Source organism: Parambassis ranga, chromosome 4, assembly GCF_900634625.1.
Source record: "Parambassis ranga chromosome 4, fParRan2.1, whole genome shotgun sequence".
NCBI classification, from domain to species: domain Eukaryota; kingdom Metazoa; phylum Chordata; class Actinopteri; family Ambassidae; genus Parambassis; species Parambassis ranga.
The window spans coordinates 7744370-7759121 of record NC_041025.1 but is presented as its reverse complement, the minus strand read 5'-3'; the positions used below and the strand labels follow the sequence as shown (position 1 = coordinate 7759121).

General features: G+C 41.8%; 1 protein-coding gene across 2 annotated transcripts; it reads left to right on the top strand.

Moving 5' to 3' along the window:
• The first annotated feature begins 1499 nt into the window (after positions 1-1499).
• LOC114434038 (semaphorin-4E-like) lies at positions 1500-13776 on the top strand. 2 transcript variants are annotated; one of them, XM_028402862.1, is made up of 15 exons: positions 1510-1654; positions 3323-3568; positions 6499-7001; positions 7178-7320; positions 8653-8715; positions 9064-9162; positions 10212-10311; positions 10608-10718; positions 10820-10971; positions 11078-11250; positions 11474-11630; positions 11716-11938; positions 12350-12465; positions 12549-12768; positions 12851-13776. In XM_028402862.1, the coding sequence occupies exons 3-15, from the start codon at positions 6893-6895 to the stop codon at positions 13549-13551; spliced, it is 2367 nt and encodes a 788-aa protein (XP_028258663.1). In that variant the 5' UTR covers positions 1510-1654; positions 3323-3568; positions 6499-6892; the 3' UTR covers positions 13552-13776. The 2 variants fall into 2 exon arrangements, with proteins under 2 accessions (XP_028258662.1, XP_028258663.1); XM_028402861.1 differs by lacking the exon at positions 3323-3568 and having other exon boundaries at positions 1500-1654.
• The last annotated feature ends 976 nt before the right edge of the window (positions 13777-14752 follow it).

The following is a 14752-nucleotide window of genomic DNA, read 5'->3' as shown; positions in this document are numbered from 1 at the left end:
CTTTTAGAACGTGAGGACAGTGTGAGACAAAATGTCACGGCAGGTAATTTAAATCACGATACATACAAAATAAAACTTTAGCAATTCCAGATGAAGATCTTGTGTCAGAGACCTTTAGAAGAACAATTACAAATTTAAAAACAGTATGTTATGGATATGATACATTGTATATTGTTGATTGTTATTATAATAAAAATTAACAATATAGGTTATACAAATGTACAACAGACAGAGGAAAGCCTGTATGTTATTTGAAACTTGAGGTTATAAATAGTTTTTTGTAGCTTTGAACACTGTAGTTTTATTTTGTCTATGCTGCTTATTAACATTGAAATGAGCATGTATTTTTACATGTTATTGTAATTAATTTAAGATTTACTGTGCTTTAAATTATTTACATTTAAAGTGCATTCCATTGTAAAAACAACCAAATACGCAGACAAATGCAGGGATATTGTATTTAAAGTCAAGAAGCTTTATCTTTGTTTAATCACACCACGCGTTTTATAATGGTGCTGCCTGCTGCTTTACACTGCTATTAACATATAATCACTCGCACAATATATACTGGTAATAGACAGCAAAGATCATCAATTTGTATTTCTGATTTTCAATTTATTTTCATTTAACCTTTATTTTTTTTAAATAAATATTTGCATCATAATTTTTTTTGCAGACAAAACTAAACTCAAACAGAAAACAGCAGAGAATGTATTCTAAATATTGCTTAATTTATCCTCTAATGCAGAAGCTAAGTGAAACATTGACCCTGTGGTTGTCTGTGCTTGCAGAGGAAGAGCCTGTCTACGTTAATGCTCATCCACCTGCCAGCAAACAGCCTTCACCTCGGCTTCCCCTGCCGGTGAACAACCTGAAGACAGCCTCCTCCACTCAGAACCTCCGGACCCCGAGTTCAGCCAGGAGGTACGAGGAGAGCCAGAGGAGACCCAGACACTGAAGGAGAGGGCATGCAGGACCACATTTGGCTTCTGGCTTTGTTGAGGGACTCCAGATTAGTTTTGTATATTAATTATATATTATATTAAATATGTTATATTTTTTGGAATATGATTTGTTTTGAAAAATGTCCCTCTGAATGCATTTGTATATTTTGTAGTATTATTTTTTAGATGTTTGTAAGTAGCTAACACGAACCACTAGGGGGCGCAGGGCGAATGTAAAAAGATAAATCTGTTTTTTTGTATTATTATATTATATAGACTGTTCCAGTATCTATAGCTAACAAATAAGACAAAGGACTGCTTTTTAATATTATTTAGTGATGTGAATATATTTTTAACTGTGTTAAATCACATTAAATTCTGTTGTTTGCGGGATTTGCGTTGTATTTGACACCAGTTGATACATACATAATACACACATGAGCAAAACAGAAAGAAATACGAGCAATCCAAGGCGACATCAGGGTTGTTTTCGGTCTCATCTGATTGGTTCTGAGTGAGTGTTTTTTTAAAAGAAAGATATGGTCAAAAGTCACATGATCAGGCACTGCCTACCGCTGAGAGCTGCAGGATAATCGCTCCCTGCAGGAATTAGAGGTGGAGTGAACGTTACAGGTGGAGCAGGGGAAGCGCAGAGCCGGATCCACGACGCACGCCAACGGTCTGAGCGGAGCCTGCTGTAGATCCTCCCGGTGAGTCGCGCACCGACACGAGCTTCTGACTTGTTTGTGTTCACGTTTGTCCCACAGGATGCTTTTTTTTCTTTTCTTTTTTCCACGGAGCTCGGGCTGCTGGTGGGAATTGGACTGGCAACCTGTGAGGTTACAGCGCACAGCAAATTCTCTGACTTATCTAAAGATTATAGGATATCCTAATCTAATAATAGCAGCTGAGAGCTGGACTAAGCAGTAGTAGGATATGGGTACAAACACTTACACCAGCTCAGCTAGTGTTACACCGAGAGAGAGGCGCTCAAACTTAGAGGAGTGTGTCACAGGAGGCTGTGAGTGTGTGTGTGTGTGTGTGGATCACACGCCAAAGTGTATTGTGTTTAAACTCTAACTTATAATTTAAAACCCTTTAGAAACATTCCACAAACAGTGAAACAAAAAAACTGACTTTATTTAGTAGAATTTAAACCTTATAAACAATATAAACAACATGGAATTTGAGGCTTGTGCACATCATGTATGATGTCTTAGTGATGTTTGAACTGTGAGAACTGTAGCACATGTGTGTGGCTGACTACAGGCTAAGTGCTATCAGTGCACTTACTCAGGGGGGTTGCCCAGTTTTAGCTGTCATAGTACTGCTGCTCAGCGGGGTTGTGTGTGTGTGTGTGGAGGCACCACAGATAATACAGTGGCACTCTGTACACAGACAGCCTCAGATAGTAATGTTGCTTTCTTAGATTTGATGTCTTTATCGCTGCGTCTGCTACATGATAGACTGACGCCATTTTTAAGATGCAGCTCTAGTTAAGCTAAGATCTACTCATTGGGAAAAGAAGGCAGTTTAATTAACAGCAGATATTGTAAATAGTTGGATCATGTTTTAATCTCTTGCCGAAAGTACATAACATTGGTTTGTTATGTAATATGAATATGTGTGTAGACTCTTGAGATCTGGCTGAACATTTGAAGACACGTCTTAGTGTCTTAGTGTCTTAGTGTCACAATTTCTTCCACCTGACAGACTCAGGGAATACTTAGAAAGGATTCTTCTGAATGGATGACTATTTTTATAGTCTAATGCACAGCTCTTCACGTTCTTACTGTTAATAAAACAGCACTTTTTTCTTGCTTGTGAATGTTAGGTGCTGCCTTCACCACATTTTATTTTCAGGGATGATCCAGTCTGTCAGTGAACATGTCACACAGCTGAAGCAGAGCACACAGAGATGTCAAGTGTGTTTGCATTTTTCCCTTCGTTTGCCCCAAGTCCTGCAGAGACTTGTCTGGGTGTGTGTGTTTTGGTGTTTATGGGTGCATTCAATGTGCATTTACACTTGTCTCATCAATGATGAGTGATTTGTCAGGGAAGAGGCGAGGAGTGTATTAAACAGACTGTTGTGTTTTTACATAGCTGTTGTTCGGTGACTTTGTTCTAATGATACATATAGATTCGAAATACTTTATTCATCCCAAGCTGGGAAATTACGTGACATGTTGACAATGTTGAAGTGTGTACACACACACACAGCGTTTTTGTAAAGTGTTGTTTTCAGCTATAATTACAGCTCTCCTGTACATCAAAACAAAAAGTGCAGAGCCACTGTCATTATGATAAAAGAACTTTTTAAAGCAAATCTAAGCTTGCAAAAATATAACCTGCTGCTGAACCTTGGGTGTGTTTTCCAGTGGATGTTTCACAACAGACAGAGTCTGTGACACACAGAGTGTCAAAGGTGAACACCCTCCCACAACCGGTTTCCTGTCCCCTGTGATGGAATACTGTATCACAGCCAGCTCACCACCCGGCCTGCCAGCGGATGGCTCGGCTCACTCTGGCAGCTGGCAGGACAAAGAGATGGGCAGGAAAACAGACAACAAAACCAGTCAGTGACTCAACCATCATCCAACCTGTGGAGCAAGTCAGCCGTTCAGGTAAATCAGTTATAGCAGCAGGAGGTCTCGCCCACACAGCAGAGTGCCGTCACGCAGATAAAGACGCCGTGCCTACACCTTCATGGCTCACTCCAGCTGTTTGCTTTTTGGATGTGTTATGACTCACAAGAATGACAACAGCACGCACGTCTGTGCACGTTTCACAAGCTTTGTTTGCAGTTGTACAGAGAGTCCACAGTGAGGGTTGTGTTGTGGAGGCTCCTGAACAGCCTATAAATATCCTGAAGTGGTTGGAGTGTGTGGAGATTCTGCTGCAGGGCTTCTTCAGTGTGTTGTGCTTGTGCAGCTTTTGAACCCACTGCTTGTTGAGTAAAAAACAAAGACTGTATATAACTAGTAAAAACCCACCAGAGCTAACCTTTGAAGGATTTGTCTTACAGAAATGTAAACTGACATTTACATCTACATGTATGGAGATGCAGGGAAACACTTTGAGTCAGACTTTTGTTGTGTGTTCTGGTTTTGAAGCAGTTCATCTTCCCTGGCTCAGGGCTTCAAATGTCAGGCTGACTTTCAAGAGAAGCAGAAAGAAGTGTTTCAACTGCAGGCACTGTACTGTTTCCTGCAGAAACCGTTTGAACCAGAAAGAGATCAGCAAGCTGTTCAGAACTGTATCACGCTGCTGTGTGTTCAATGGCAGGTCCTTGAGCAGGTTTTGCTGGCTGTGCTGGATTGGATCCCCTATAAACAAAAGGCCATAACTGAATTTCACACTTTGCTTAAGTGTACACCTAATATGTTTTTGTTGTGGTTACTCAGTTGTCAAAGAAACAATCTGAATCAAACTGAAAGACAGAACAGAGAAATGATGAACACAGAGCAGAAGTGAACACATCACAGTTGAATCAGGGGGAACACACGTCACTTCATTCTTCATGTAAAGGCGTGCCAAAATCCATTCCCTGTATTATTGACTTACTAGAATAAATAAAGGTATGGCATTAAAAAGACCAGAGGTGTTATGCAGCCATTTTCCATGAAGGTCAAAAAGGAGGGTCCTTCCTGATTAATAAAAAACACAAAGCAAGCAGCAAAGGAAACAGATCATCTAAAGAAACGCTTCACATTAATGTTGGATGACAATCTGTCACACTACAAAAGATCTGCACTTTTTATCTGAGAGGAGTTAAGTCATCTGGTTAGAAACACTTCTTATGCTTCACCAGAAGAAGAAACATATTAAATCATGAATTAATGACTTCAAATGCACATCTTTAAACATGAGCTTCAGAGGTCTGCCAGACTCTTCTTCTCTCTCTCTTGTTGGCTTTCATATGTCTTCTACTTCTATTTTATTATTATTATTCACTTACATCACTTACAATCAGAAGAAATACTTTATTGATCCCAGGGGGAAATTGCTTGCATTCCAGGTGCTCCATCTAAACATTAATAAACATTCAAGTTAAATCCAGGCAAGTGGAAACTGGTAGTCATATATAATACAACTTATACTGTGTGCAGTAAAATCCTACAGTGTCTACAATAAATCCAATATGGATAATGAACCAAAATGAAATAAAATAAATAAATAAAATGCTTATTATTATATATTACAGTGTGTTTTATTTAACAGCTACACAATCAGTCTAAATCGAATCAAAATGTACTCACTAGTATAAATTACCCCTTCAAAATAAAAGCATTGTCATCAGTGCAAAATGTTGCTGTATGTAGTGTATTGTGACGCATTTTCAGACCAAACATCAGTCCTGTTGTACATAAAATCAGCTGTGTATGAGTGGAGACTTGTAAAACTGCTCAGCTGTGCAATCCCGCACCCCCACTCCCGCCACCACCCCCGTCCCTCCTTATACCGAGTCCACACGTGTCAGTGTGTGAGTGTGACCCTGGATAAACAAAGGAAGAGCAGAGAGAGACAGCTGCTGCATGCTTTTCTATTATTGTGGCCATGCCTACCTGCCTGCACTGTTCGGAACTATCTGCAAAACAACCTGCAGTCATTCCATTCAGCTGTAAAGCTAAAACCAACCCCACCAACCCCCAACAGCCTGAGGGGAAAAGTATGCAAGCCACCGCTGCTCTGACAACACAGGAGCAGTTCTACACATGCAGCGGCTCGTCCCACTGTGTCAGGTAACAACACGGTGGGAACATGGCAGTTAGTTGCACATTCAAATCCAGGATTGCTCAGAGGGGAGTGAGCGCCTAGCTGTGTGTCGTGGAGTCTCACCGTCTGTCAACAGATACGGACTCCCTGCTGTGTTTGATGCACCTCTGTGAAATCTGCTGTGTTTTCTTTAAAACAATCCAAATAACAACTGCAAAGCAGTTGTGTGGTGCTGCTGTTTTTGTATAGCTCTTCACCCAGTGAGTTTGCTCTCCAGTCTGTTTGTGTGTTATTCTGAGGAAAGATGCCTTGATGAATTTTGAATGAGGTTTCATCGCTCAGTTAGTCAGATCGGAGAGAAACTTGCCAGAGACGTGGCAAGAAGTCTCAATTCCTTATGGAATCCCAAGGTGGGGATGGGGTGTTGGAGCGACGAATTATCAAGGTCTGCATGCATGCCCAGACCTGAACTGATCCCCTCTGCTGCCTGAACCCCGCTGAGCCCAGAGGAAACAAGTTCTTATCAGGGAGGAGGACAGGAAGATACTGAGAGTGGAAGAGGAAGAGAGAGTGGGGGTTGGTGGGCTGCATTCGCACATTTTCACTTAGTATCAGTTCCCTCTATGAGGCTTACTGTTATGACTAGTCATATAGCTGTAAGTGGGGCATATAGCACAGTGCGTATGTGGTTTTTCTAGGTATTGTAATTTCTTCAAAGCAATGAGGTGTAGCCATTTTCATTTTCCTACAGAAGGTCTTTTAATCGGTGGATGATTCCAGTCTTAGTAATAAAGTCTATCTCTTTATTTCATGGATTTTTTCTTCATTTCTTTTTCAGGAGTTGTCTGCTGTGAAAATGATCTCCTCCAGCCTCTCTCATCACTAGCCGGGCAGCATGGCTTCTGCTCCTCCTTCCAGAGAGGACACCAGCAGCTCATTAGCTCTGCGCTGGAGGCTAACGCCGACATAGATATCCACCACTCAGGACACCGACTTCAAACAGAAACCACAGCAGGCTGAGCTGCATCTGAATGAGAAGCTTTTAAAAGGGTCTCCAGTAAACAAATTGGACTTGTGCCAGAACGGCACATGTTCAGGATAGTGAACTCACCTCAGTGTAACGACATCTGGACTGAGACCTTGGACCATGTTCTGTCTCTGATTGGGTGCTTTGGTTGGCAGAGCTGGACTGTGCAGCTCTTCCCCACTGAGACAAACCTGGACTCTGAGCCATGTCTCTTCTCTCAGCCCTGAGCATCGTCTGTGGATTGATGCTTCATGTTTGCTTCAGTGCAGACTACACTCGCTACACCGTCCCACGAAAGACTGTCCCCTTACAGAGTAAGCCAACCATTCTCTCCTGTTGCCAACCAAGCTGTCCTGACACATACTTACTGTGCTCCTCTGGATCACATTTTCACTGAATCTGTATTTTCCTTTCTTTCAGTTGGAAGCAGCTAAAATGTGGTAAAAAAAATGGGATGTCATGTTAAAGTAATGTTGTTTTTTGTGTGCAGATGAACAAAAGTTGTTCAGAGAAGAGGGAATCTTCAATTACTCCACCATGCTGATGAGGGAAGACCTGGGTGTGATGCTGCTGGGGGCCAGAGAGGCCATCTATGCCCTGGATATCAACAACATCTCGCTCAGAAAGGCTGCGGTAAGAACACCTGAAGAGTTATCTGTTTACTAAAGGACCAGGTGTGGCGCCTCATCAGAGGCCTCGTGCTATAAAACCTGTTATAAACCAGCTGCCTGCAGCTGTCATACATTAACATGCAAACTGTAAAATACATAAGCTGGTGCTGCTGTGTGGATGCGCCACAAAATAACTATTAATTAACTATGAATGATTGCAGATAAAAAGGTGAAAGATTTATTCAACGTTTATGACATTTTACTGTATAAAGATATTTCATCAAGTAATCAGTATGTGACTTAAGGCTGGAGGCCACAGGTTATGTCTGGTTAGATGGTGCATCAAAATATCTTTTCTGTCTGAAGATTAGATTAAAGATTTGTATATTAAAAGATAAAAACTACAAAAGAACTGTGAAAAGTGAGTAAATATGTATTTCACGTTCATCCATTTAATCATTTATATCCCCTCAGATGCCATCAGATTTTATCTCCTCACATCAGATTTGCAGTAGAGCTTGACTTACTACATATAACTAACAAATAAACTCGACTGAAGAGGACAGATATGACTGCAGACGAGTGAAGAGCACAGCCTGCCCGTTCTGATGCTCCGTTATAACACTGTGTCCTGAGATAAGGACAGAACTCTGTCTCCAATGCGAGACTAAACAAGGTCATGCAGACCGTGCTCAGGTTTATCCTGATGATGATACTGTCTTGTACAGAGTTTATCATACGAAGAGACCTGTAATTCACATTTGTTTGATCAGGAGATCAACATTTTTGAACATTAAATGAACACATTAAATAAAACCAAAACAGATATAACTGTAACAGGTTAAAGCAGAAAAATGACAATTTAACATAAAGTCTGATCTAAAAGGAATAAGTTGATCTTGTTGTATAAAACCACCAAATTCTAAATTCCCACTAACATTCCTGCTCTTCCTATTCTAACGATAGAGACTGTAGAGAAGTCCTGGACGAGGGATTTGTTTTCATCATAGACAGTAAACAGTTGTTTCTTGTTGCCACCCACCGGGCTGAGTATTCCAGTCAAAGATTAGCTTGCACTTTGTGCAGAAGTTTCACTCACACCATCAGTATTTGCATGAGGAGGAACTTGAATGAATAATGGTTTTGTTGTGTCAGTGGTCAGACAGTGCTGTAGTCACACATCTAACAGCTGAACAGGGATTAGTGCCTCTGGCCTAACAGGTATTCCCTTCATGCGTTCACTGACTGGTCTTGATGTTACACAAACAATGAAATGTGTGAGAGTAAATGGACTGCAGGGTTGCAACATCATTCCTGCGTGCGTTGACACGACTCTCTCCTTCTGTTGATGCAGGTGTATTGGCGAGTCACCGAGGAGAAGCAGAGGGAGTGCATGTACAAGGGAAAACAGGCTGAGGTTTGTGCAGCATCTTTCAAAACACACATAACTTATATTCTTAGCGCGGTTTTAAAGCATGATGGATGACTGAGAGAAGTTCACTCCCACACGCAATCTATCTCTATGTTGTTGTTTTTCTGTCGCATACCTTTGCATAGATTCTTTTTGAAGTGCTCTGCTTATAGCTTTGCACTGAATGTCCAAATAAAGGCATGAGGAAAAAAAATGCACGTACACAGCCTTGACCTTTTGGCCACCAGGGTGCCCATGCAGGCGCTGTATGTATGTATGTGGCATGTTTGTGTTTTTGCGGCTGAACTAACACAGCTCTGACCTCGGCGTTCTCTCTGCTGGATCTTGTTGCAGGTGGAATGCCGTAACTACATTCGAACCCTGCACACTCTGAATGACACAACTATGTATGTTTGTGGCACAAATGCTTTTAGCCCGACTTGTGATTACTTGGTAAGTATATCATTGAAACTTTTGGTGGTAATGTTTCTTTATAGTGGTTTTACATGAAAACAATTGAGGCTGACATACCGGTAGTCCAATATCTCTTTCTATTGTCAACAAACCACAAACATTCTATTATTAGATGTGTGTGTGTGTGTACAGGTGTCAGAAGAACTAATGCATTGTTAATTTTGGTTGGATTTGTTGACAGTAAGAAACCTGTGGACCATCACCTGACTTATCTTTAAGCCAGGTTGGGTTTAAGCGTGTTGAATGTTGCAGTCAAAAGACAAAAGGTGTTTTTCTATCACAGGCAGGGCAGATGCAAAATGGCGTGATCATTATTAGTTCATTCACCTCTCTTTTTCCATCGCGTGTAGAATCCACTGTACTCAGGGCCTGATGTAATAAATCAAAACCTCTCATTTAAAATTCTTAATGATAAAACAAACAAAGCTCTCCTCTGTGTTCCCTTCCCCGATCAAAACATCCCTGTAAGACACCTTTACAGACTCCAGCAGTGGAAACATGCACAAAAGGTGCAGGCTGCCCTAAAACTGCCCATTGGTTCCTGCAATGAGAAAACAACTAAAGGCTTCATGCTGCAGGCCCTTTAGTATCCACTGTGTGCTCTCTGTAATACAAACAAAGAGACAACACATGTTATCACACAGGAGCCTCTTCAGACAAACGTCCTTCCTTTCATGTGTGTCATGGGTTAGACAGTGTTAGTGTCGCTCATGAATAAGGTTTATTTTGGCAGAATAGTCCAATTTCAGAGATCCTCTGTGAACCTGCAGACAAACACTTAAAGAAATAAAGACATGAAGACATGATGCTCGGTGTATGGGTACACTTAAACCTGAAGAGTTTAATGTTGGAGATTAATCTACAAACATGTTGCCTTTTTGAATGATGGGAGTCACTTGATTTAATTTCAATTTATAATCCCAGTGTTGTGCCTGAATAAAACAACAATTTTCTGTCTTTAGTTTCTTAAAACAACTTTTCCTCTCTCTGTCTCTCTCTGGCTGTCTCTCTCTCTGTGTTTCCAACAGACCTTTGCTAATGGACAGCTGAGGCTAGAGGGAAAGCAGGAGGAGGGAAAGGGGAAGTGTCCTTTTGATCCCTTTCAGAGATACTCCTCCCTCATGGTCGGTGAGTGTCTGAGTCAGTTCTGCTGCCAACAGGAACAAAGTGCAGAATACTGCTGAATGTTCAAAGTGTGACAGCTGCACACAGAACTCACTTGCCACAAGACTCAGTGCATAACAAATATCGCCTAATCGTCAGCTAGTGCTTCCTGCTCACTCATTATGCACTGTGAGCTGATTAGTCTGGAAAAGCCTGTTTGTTCAGTCTATTAGGAGGCATATTTATGGGATATTGTTCCAACTTAATGTGAATAATGGATTTCCAGGAATTTTTCCTCATCTCTTGTTCCTGTCCAACAGGAAGTGACCTGTATTCTGCTACATCCATCAACTTCTTGGGCTCAGAGCCCGTGGTCCTTCGCAGCTCAAACTTGGCTCTTCGCACTGAGTTTAAGAGCTCCTGGCTCAGTGGTGAGTTCCTGTCCACTTAAGGAATTAAATATTAGAATATGCAAAGTATGGTCATCACTACACTCGACCTTATTTGACAATGTATCGCTGTATGGTTTCAGAGCCAAACTTTGTCTACATGGACTTTGTGGGCGAGAGCTTTGACAGCCCTGACGGTGATGACGATAAGGTGTACATGTTCTTCAGTGAAAATGCAATGGAGTACGACTTCTACAGCAAAGTTGCAGTGTCACGAGTGGCCCGTGTCTGCAAGGTATAATGAAGAAGTGACCTAAACACAGTGTGTGTGTGTGTGAGCCCTCAGGTCTGTCTGACACGGGTCTGGTTGTTGTTAAAGAGAATATGCTGTCTGTTTTTAGGGGGATATGGGCGGACAGCGGACGCTGCAGAGGAAATGGACGTCGTTCCTGAAAGCTCGCCTGGATTGTTCGTTCCCTGAACCCAGCCTGCCCCCCATTGTCCAAGATGTCTTCCTGCTGAAGCACAAGGATTGGAGGAAGAGTGTCTTCTACGCTGTCTTTACTCCACAGTCGTAAGTATTTACTGTCAGATACAGCTCAGGGTGGGTGTTGGCTTTAGAACAGCCTCATCTGCTATTGTGTTTGTAGCAATCAGCTGTGTGTGTGTGACCAGGCTGACATGATAAGAATACTACTCATTAAAAAAAGTTCAAATAAAATTTGAACTTTCAGGTGTGTTGATGATTTATAAGTGAAGATTGATGGTGTTCTGATTAAACGTGTGATGTTTTCCAGGAGCTTGTCGCAGGTATCTGCTGTGTGTGCATACAGCATGTCTGCTATTCGAGATATTTTCAATGAGGGAAAGTTTAAGACACCTGTGGCAGTGGAGACATCTCATGTTAAGTGGGTGATGTACACTGGTGAGGTGCCAGTCCCCAGACCAGGAGCGGTGAGTGGAACAACATTTATGTGTCGCACATATGCTATACAGATTGGAAACCAAAAATTCTAAATGGCTTGTCTTGTATTTTCAGTGTATCAATAATACGGTGCGTAAAATGGGGATGAATCGCTCTCTGGACCTTCCAGACAAAACCCTCCAGTTCATCAGAGACCGTCCCCTAATGGATGAGGCTGTCCGTCCTCTGACAGGAGGGCCACTGCTGGTCAAGAATGGAGCCCTGCTGACGCGAATCGTAGTGGACAGCGTGTTAGCTCTGGATGGACAGAGATATAACGTCATGTTCATTGGCACAGGTAAATGAGAAGATATATATATTCTATCTATTACAAAACTATCAAATGTCATATAAATCCATGCAGAAGAATTCACTATGTGACACTGCTACAGCATGAAAATCATCCAAATCCAACCTGTGTGATAATCTGCTGCATAAGCTACACAATCTCAGCTTTGTGTGTGACACTGCCTGCTGACCAGCAGAGGAAGCAGAAGAAGATTAGATACAGCAGTGACTCATTATCGGCTCTTGAGGGACAAAGTGGTATTAGGAGATGGAGCTAGCTGGTTAACCTGCTAAATATCTCTCGTAAACATCTCTGCAGCACCACACCAAACTAATGTTTTAGCACAATCTTTTGAAAAACAAAAAACTTTTTTTCACTCACAGTACGTATGTTCTCAAGAAAATGTTTCGTCTACAACAGAAAACGGTTATATTCAGAAGGCTGTTAACTACGCTGAAGAGATGTTCATAATTGAGGAGATTCAGCTGTATGAAAACCCCGAACCCATCAGCATCCTGCGGCTCTCATCCAGCAAGGTAAACTACACATGATTTTTATTTTTTTGAAATATTGTAAACTTCTTTGAACGTGTAATAAAGATGACACATATGTGTCACAGGGACAGCTGTATGCTGGTTCAGAGTTTGGTGCTGTCCAGATGCCGGTCAGTAACTGCAGCCGCTATGAGACCTGTGTGGACTGCATCCTGGCCCGGGACCCTTACTGTGCCTGGGACTTCTCCACTGAGCAGTGCTCTTCAGTCAACAGCTTGTCTTCCTCTTCAAAAGCGGTTATACAAAGTCTGAAAGAGGGAGACGTGTCCCAGTGTCCTCAGCCAGGTACCTTTAATGGGAAGACCTCTTTTAGAATGAGTTCCTGCTGTGTTGTTGTCCTGACGCTGGACTGTGTGTTTGTTGACAGATCCAGTGGCAGCTGTGGACTTTGCCCTCATCCCAGGGAACAACATCCAGCTGTCTTGCCAACTTCACTCCAACTTGGCACAGGTCCGCTGGAGATTCTCCGAACAAACACTTCACTCCAACCACAAATACTACATCTACAGCGGAGGCCTGCTCATCCTGAGTGCCTCCAAGTCAGACGCTGGGTTGTACACTTGTGATTCAGTAGAGCGGATAAATGGCAGAACATACAACCGGACTGTGGCGGTTTATCATTTACAGCTCTACTCTGGGCCAGCAGTGGGGGACGGGCCCACTCCTGGCACCGCAGTGACAAATTCCTCAGACTCTATTCACACTCTGAATACAGCTGCACCAGGGCCTGTGCCAGACTCAGGCAATGAGGACCCATTGTCCCCTGAGAATCAAAGGGGCACTGGCAGAGTGACTTATCTAGAGGTGGCCGTAGCTCTGCTGGCACTGTTTTGCTTCTCCCTGATGGGGGTCATATTTTGGATGTGGAATCGAGAGCGCTGGGAGTGTTTCAAGTTTGCGCAAAGCTCGAGTGAATGTGATGGGAAGAAGCAGTCAGCTGAGTACAGTGCCAATAATAATCACTCCGCTGTTGACTTCAAAGGGAACGGAGAGCACCACTTCACACCTATGGCCAACATTTCAAGTCTGGATGGCCTGGGATACATAAATGATGAGTCAGAGATTTGACTGTGCTGAGGTAATAGAATACAGGACAAGGCCGACACCAGTGCACTAATCACATACTCCCTGTAGGTGTTCTAAAAACACCATTTCACATTATAAATTCCTTTGATTGGTGTCCTCCTGTCATCATTTCCATATTCTCACCAAGCAGCTGTTAAAGTTTTTTATATACGGTATATAAATATATTTTGTATGAATAATTGTATGTAATATATTGTGTACAGACAACACCTGACCACTATTTATTACATAAATTCTTATGTCATCCTAAAATGGCTTTAACCTAAGTCAGCAACAAGTAGCATTTTGTGTCTTAATTTCCAAATGCATTTCACTGTCATCTGTTATTCTTCATCATTAATCGGGGAAAAGCGATGCCTGCACCACCCTTTTATTACCTGCAGCTGATAAAACAATGGAGTACAGATATACCTCTGCCTCTGCATATAAAGCCCCTCATATAGGAGGTGACCATTTTATACTTCTATCTTACAAACACAACTGACATTATACTCCAGTAAATGCTCTGTTGTCTTTTAGTGTGAACTAGCAGGCTGTTTCTTTTCTTTGGATACACCACTAAACACAAATTACACACCGTAATCATACCATGAAAAAGACAACAGTGACATCTGAATGCAGAAGTGTTGGTGCTGTCAGAAAGCACTGCTTTGTTCACAGTAAGATAAAAACCTTGTGTATAGTAGTCGTACACAAGCTGTAAGTAGTGATCACCTTGTTCCTTGCACCCAGGAACCAAGAACACAGACACACTTTGCTTTTAATTCAGATCTGTTTGTTTTGGCTGAAAAAAAGTTACAACTGCAGGAATGTAGCCAGTATCTGCTCTGTGCTTTTCACTCAAGCTGTAGATGTGAGGTGGGTCTATGCTTAATTATTCAACAGCAGAAAGTTGTAGGTAAGAAATTAATAAAATATTGCCAGTGCTGTTGTATTGATTGTTTGTTTTTGTGAAAGCAAATTCAGTCAAGCAAATTCTGAAGTTTATATGGTAAAAAAAAAAAATCACTCTCAGATTGTTTAGCTGCCCTCACTCCTGCACACTGGCACTGCTTTTCCTCCAAAGATTTAATGATGTTTCTTCTTTTACTTTCAGCTGTCAGGAGGGCTATGATGCTCATAAGCTTGTTTTTTTATAACCCACACTCAGTTTCTTTCAACATTTCTGAATAAATCAATATGA

What these genes read in the sequence shown, in the direction of transcription:
- LOC114434038 (XM_028402861.1), top strand. Translation starts at nt 6,893, where the DNA reads ATGTCTCTTCTCTCAGCCCTGAGCATCGTCTGTGGATTGATGCTTCAT. An exon ending in ACAAGGGAAAACAGGCTGAG is followed by an intron (nt 8,716 to 9,063) that starts GTTTGTGCAGCA and finishes ATCTTGTTGCAG; the next exon opens with GTGGAATGCCGTAACTACAT. An exon ending in TGCGGCTCTCATCCAGCAAG is followed by an intron (nt 12,466 to 12,548) that starts GTAAACTACACA and finishes TATGTGTCACAG; the next exon opens with GGACAGCTGTATGCTGGTTC.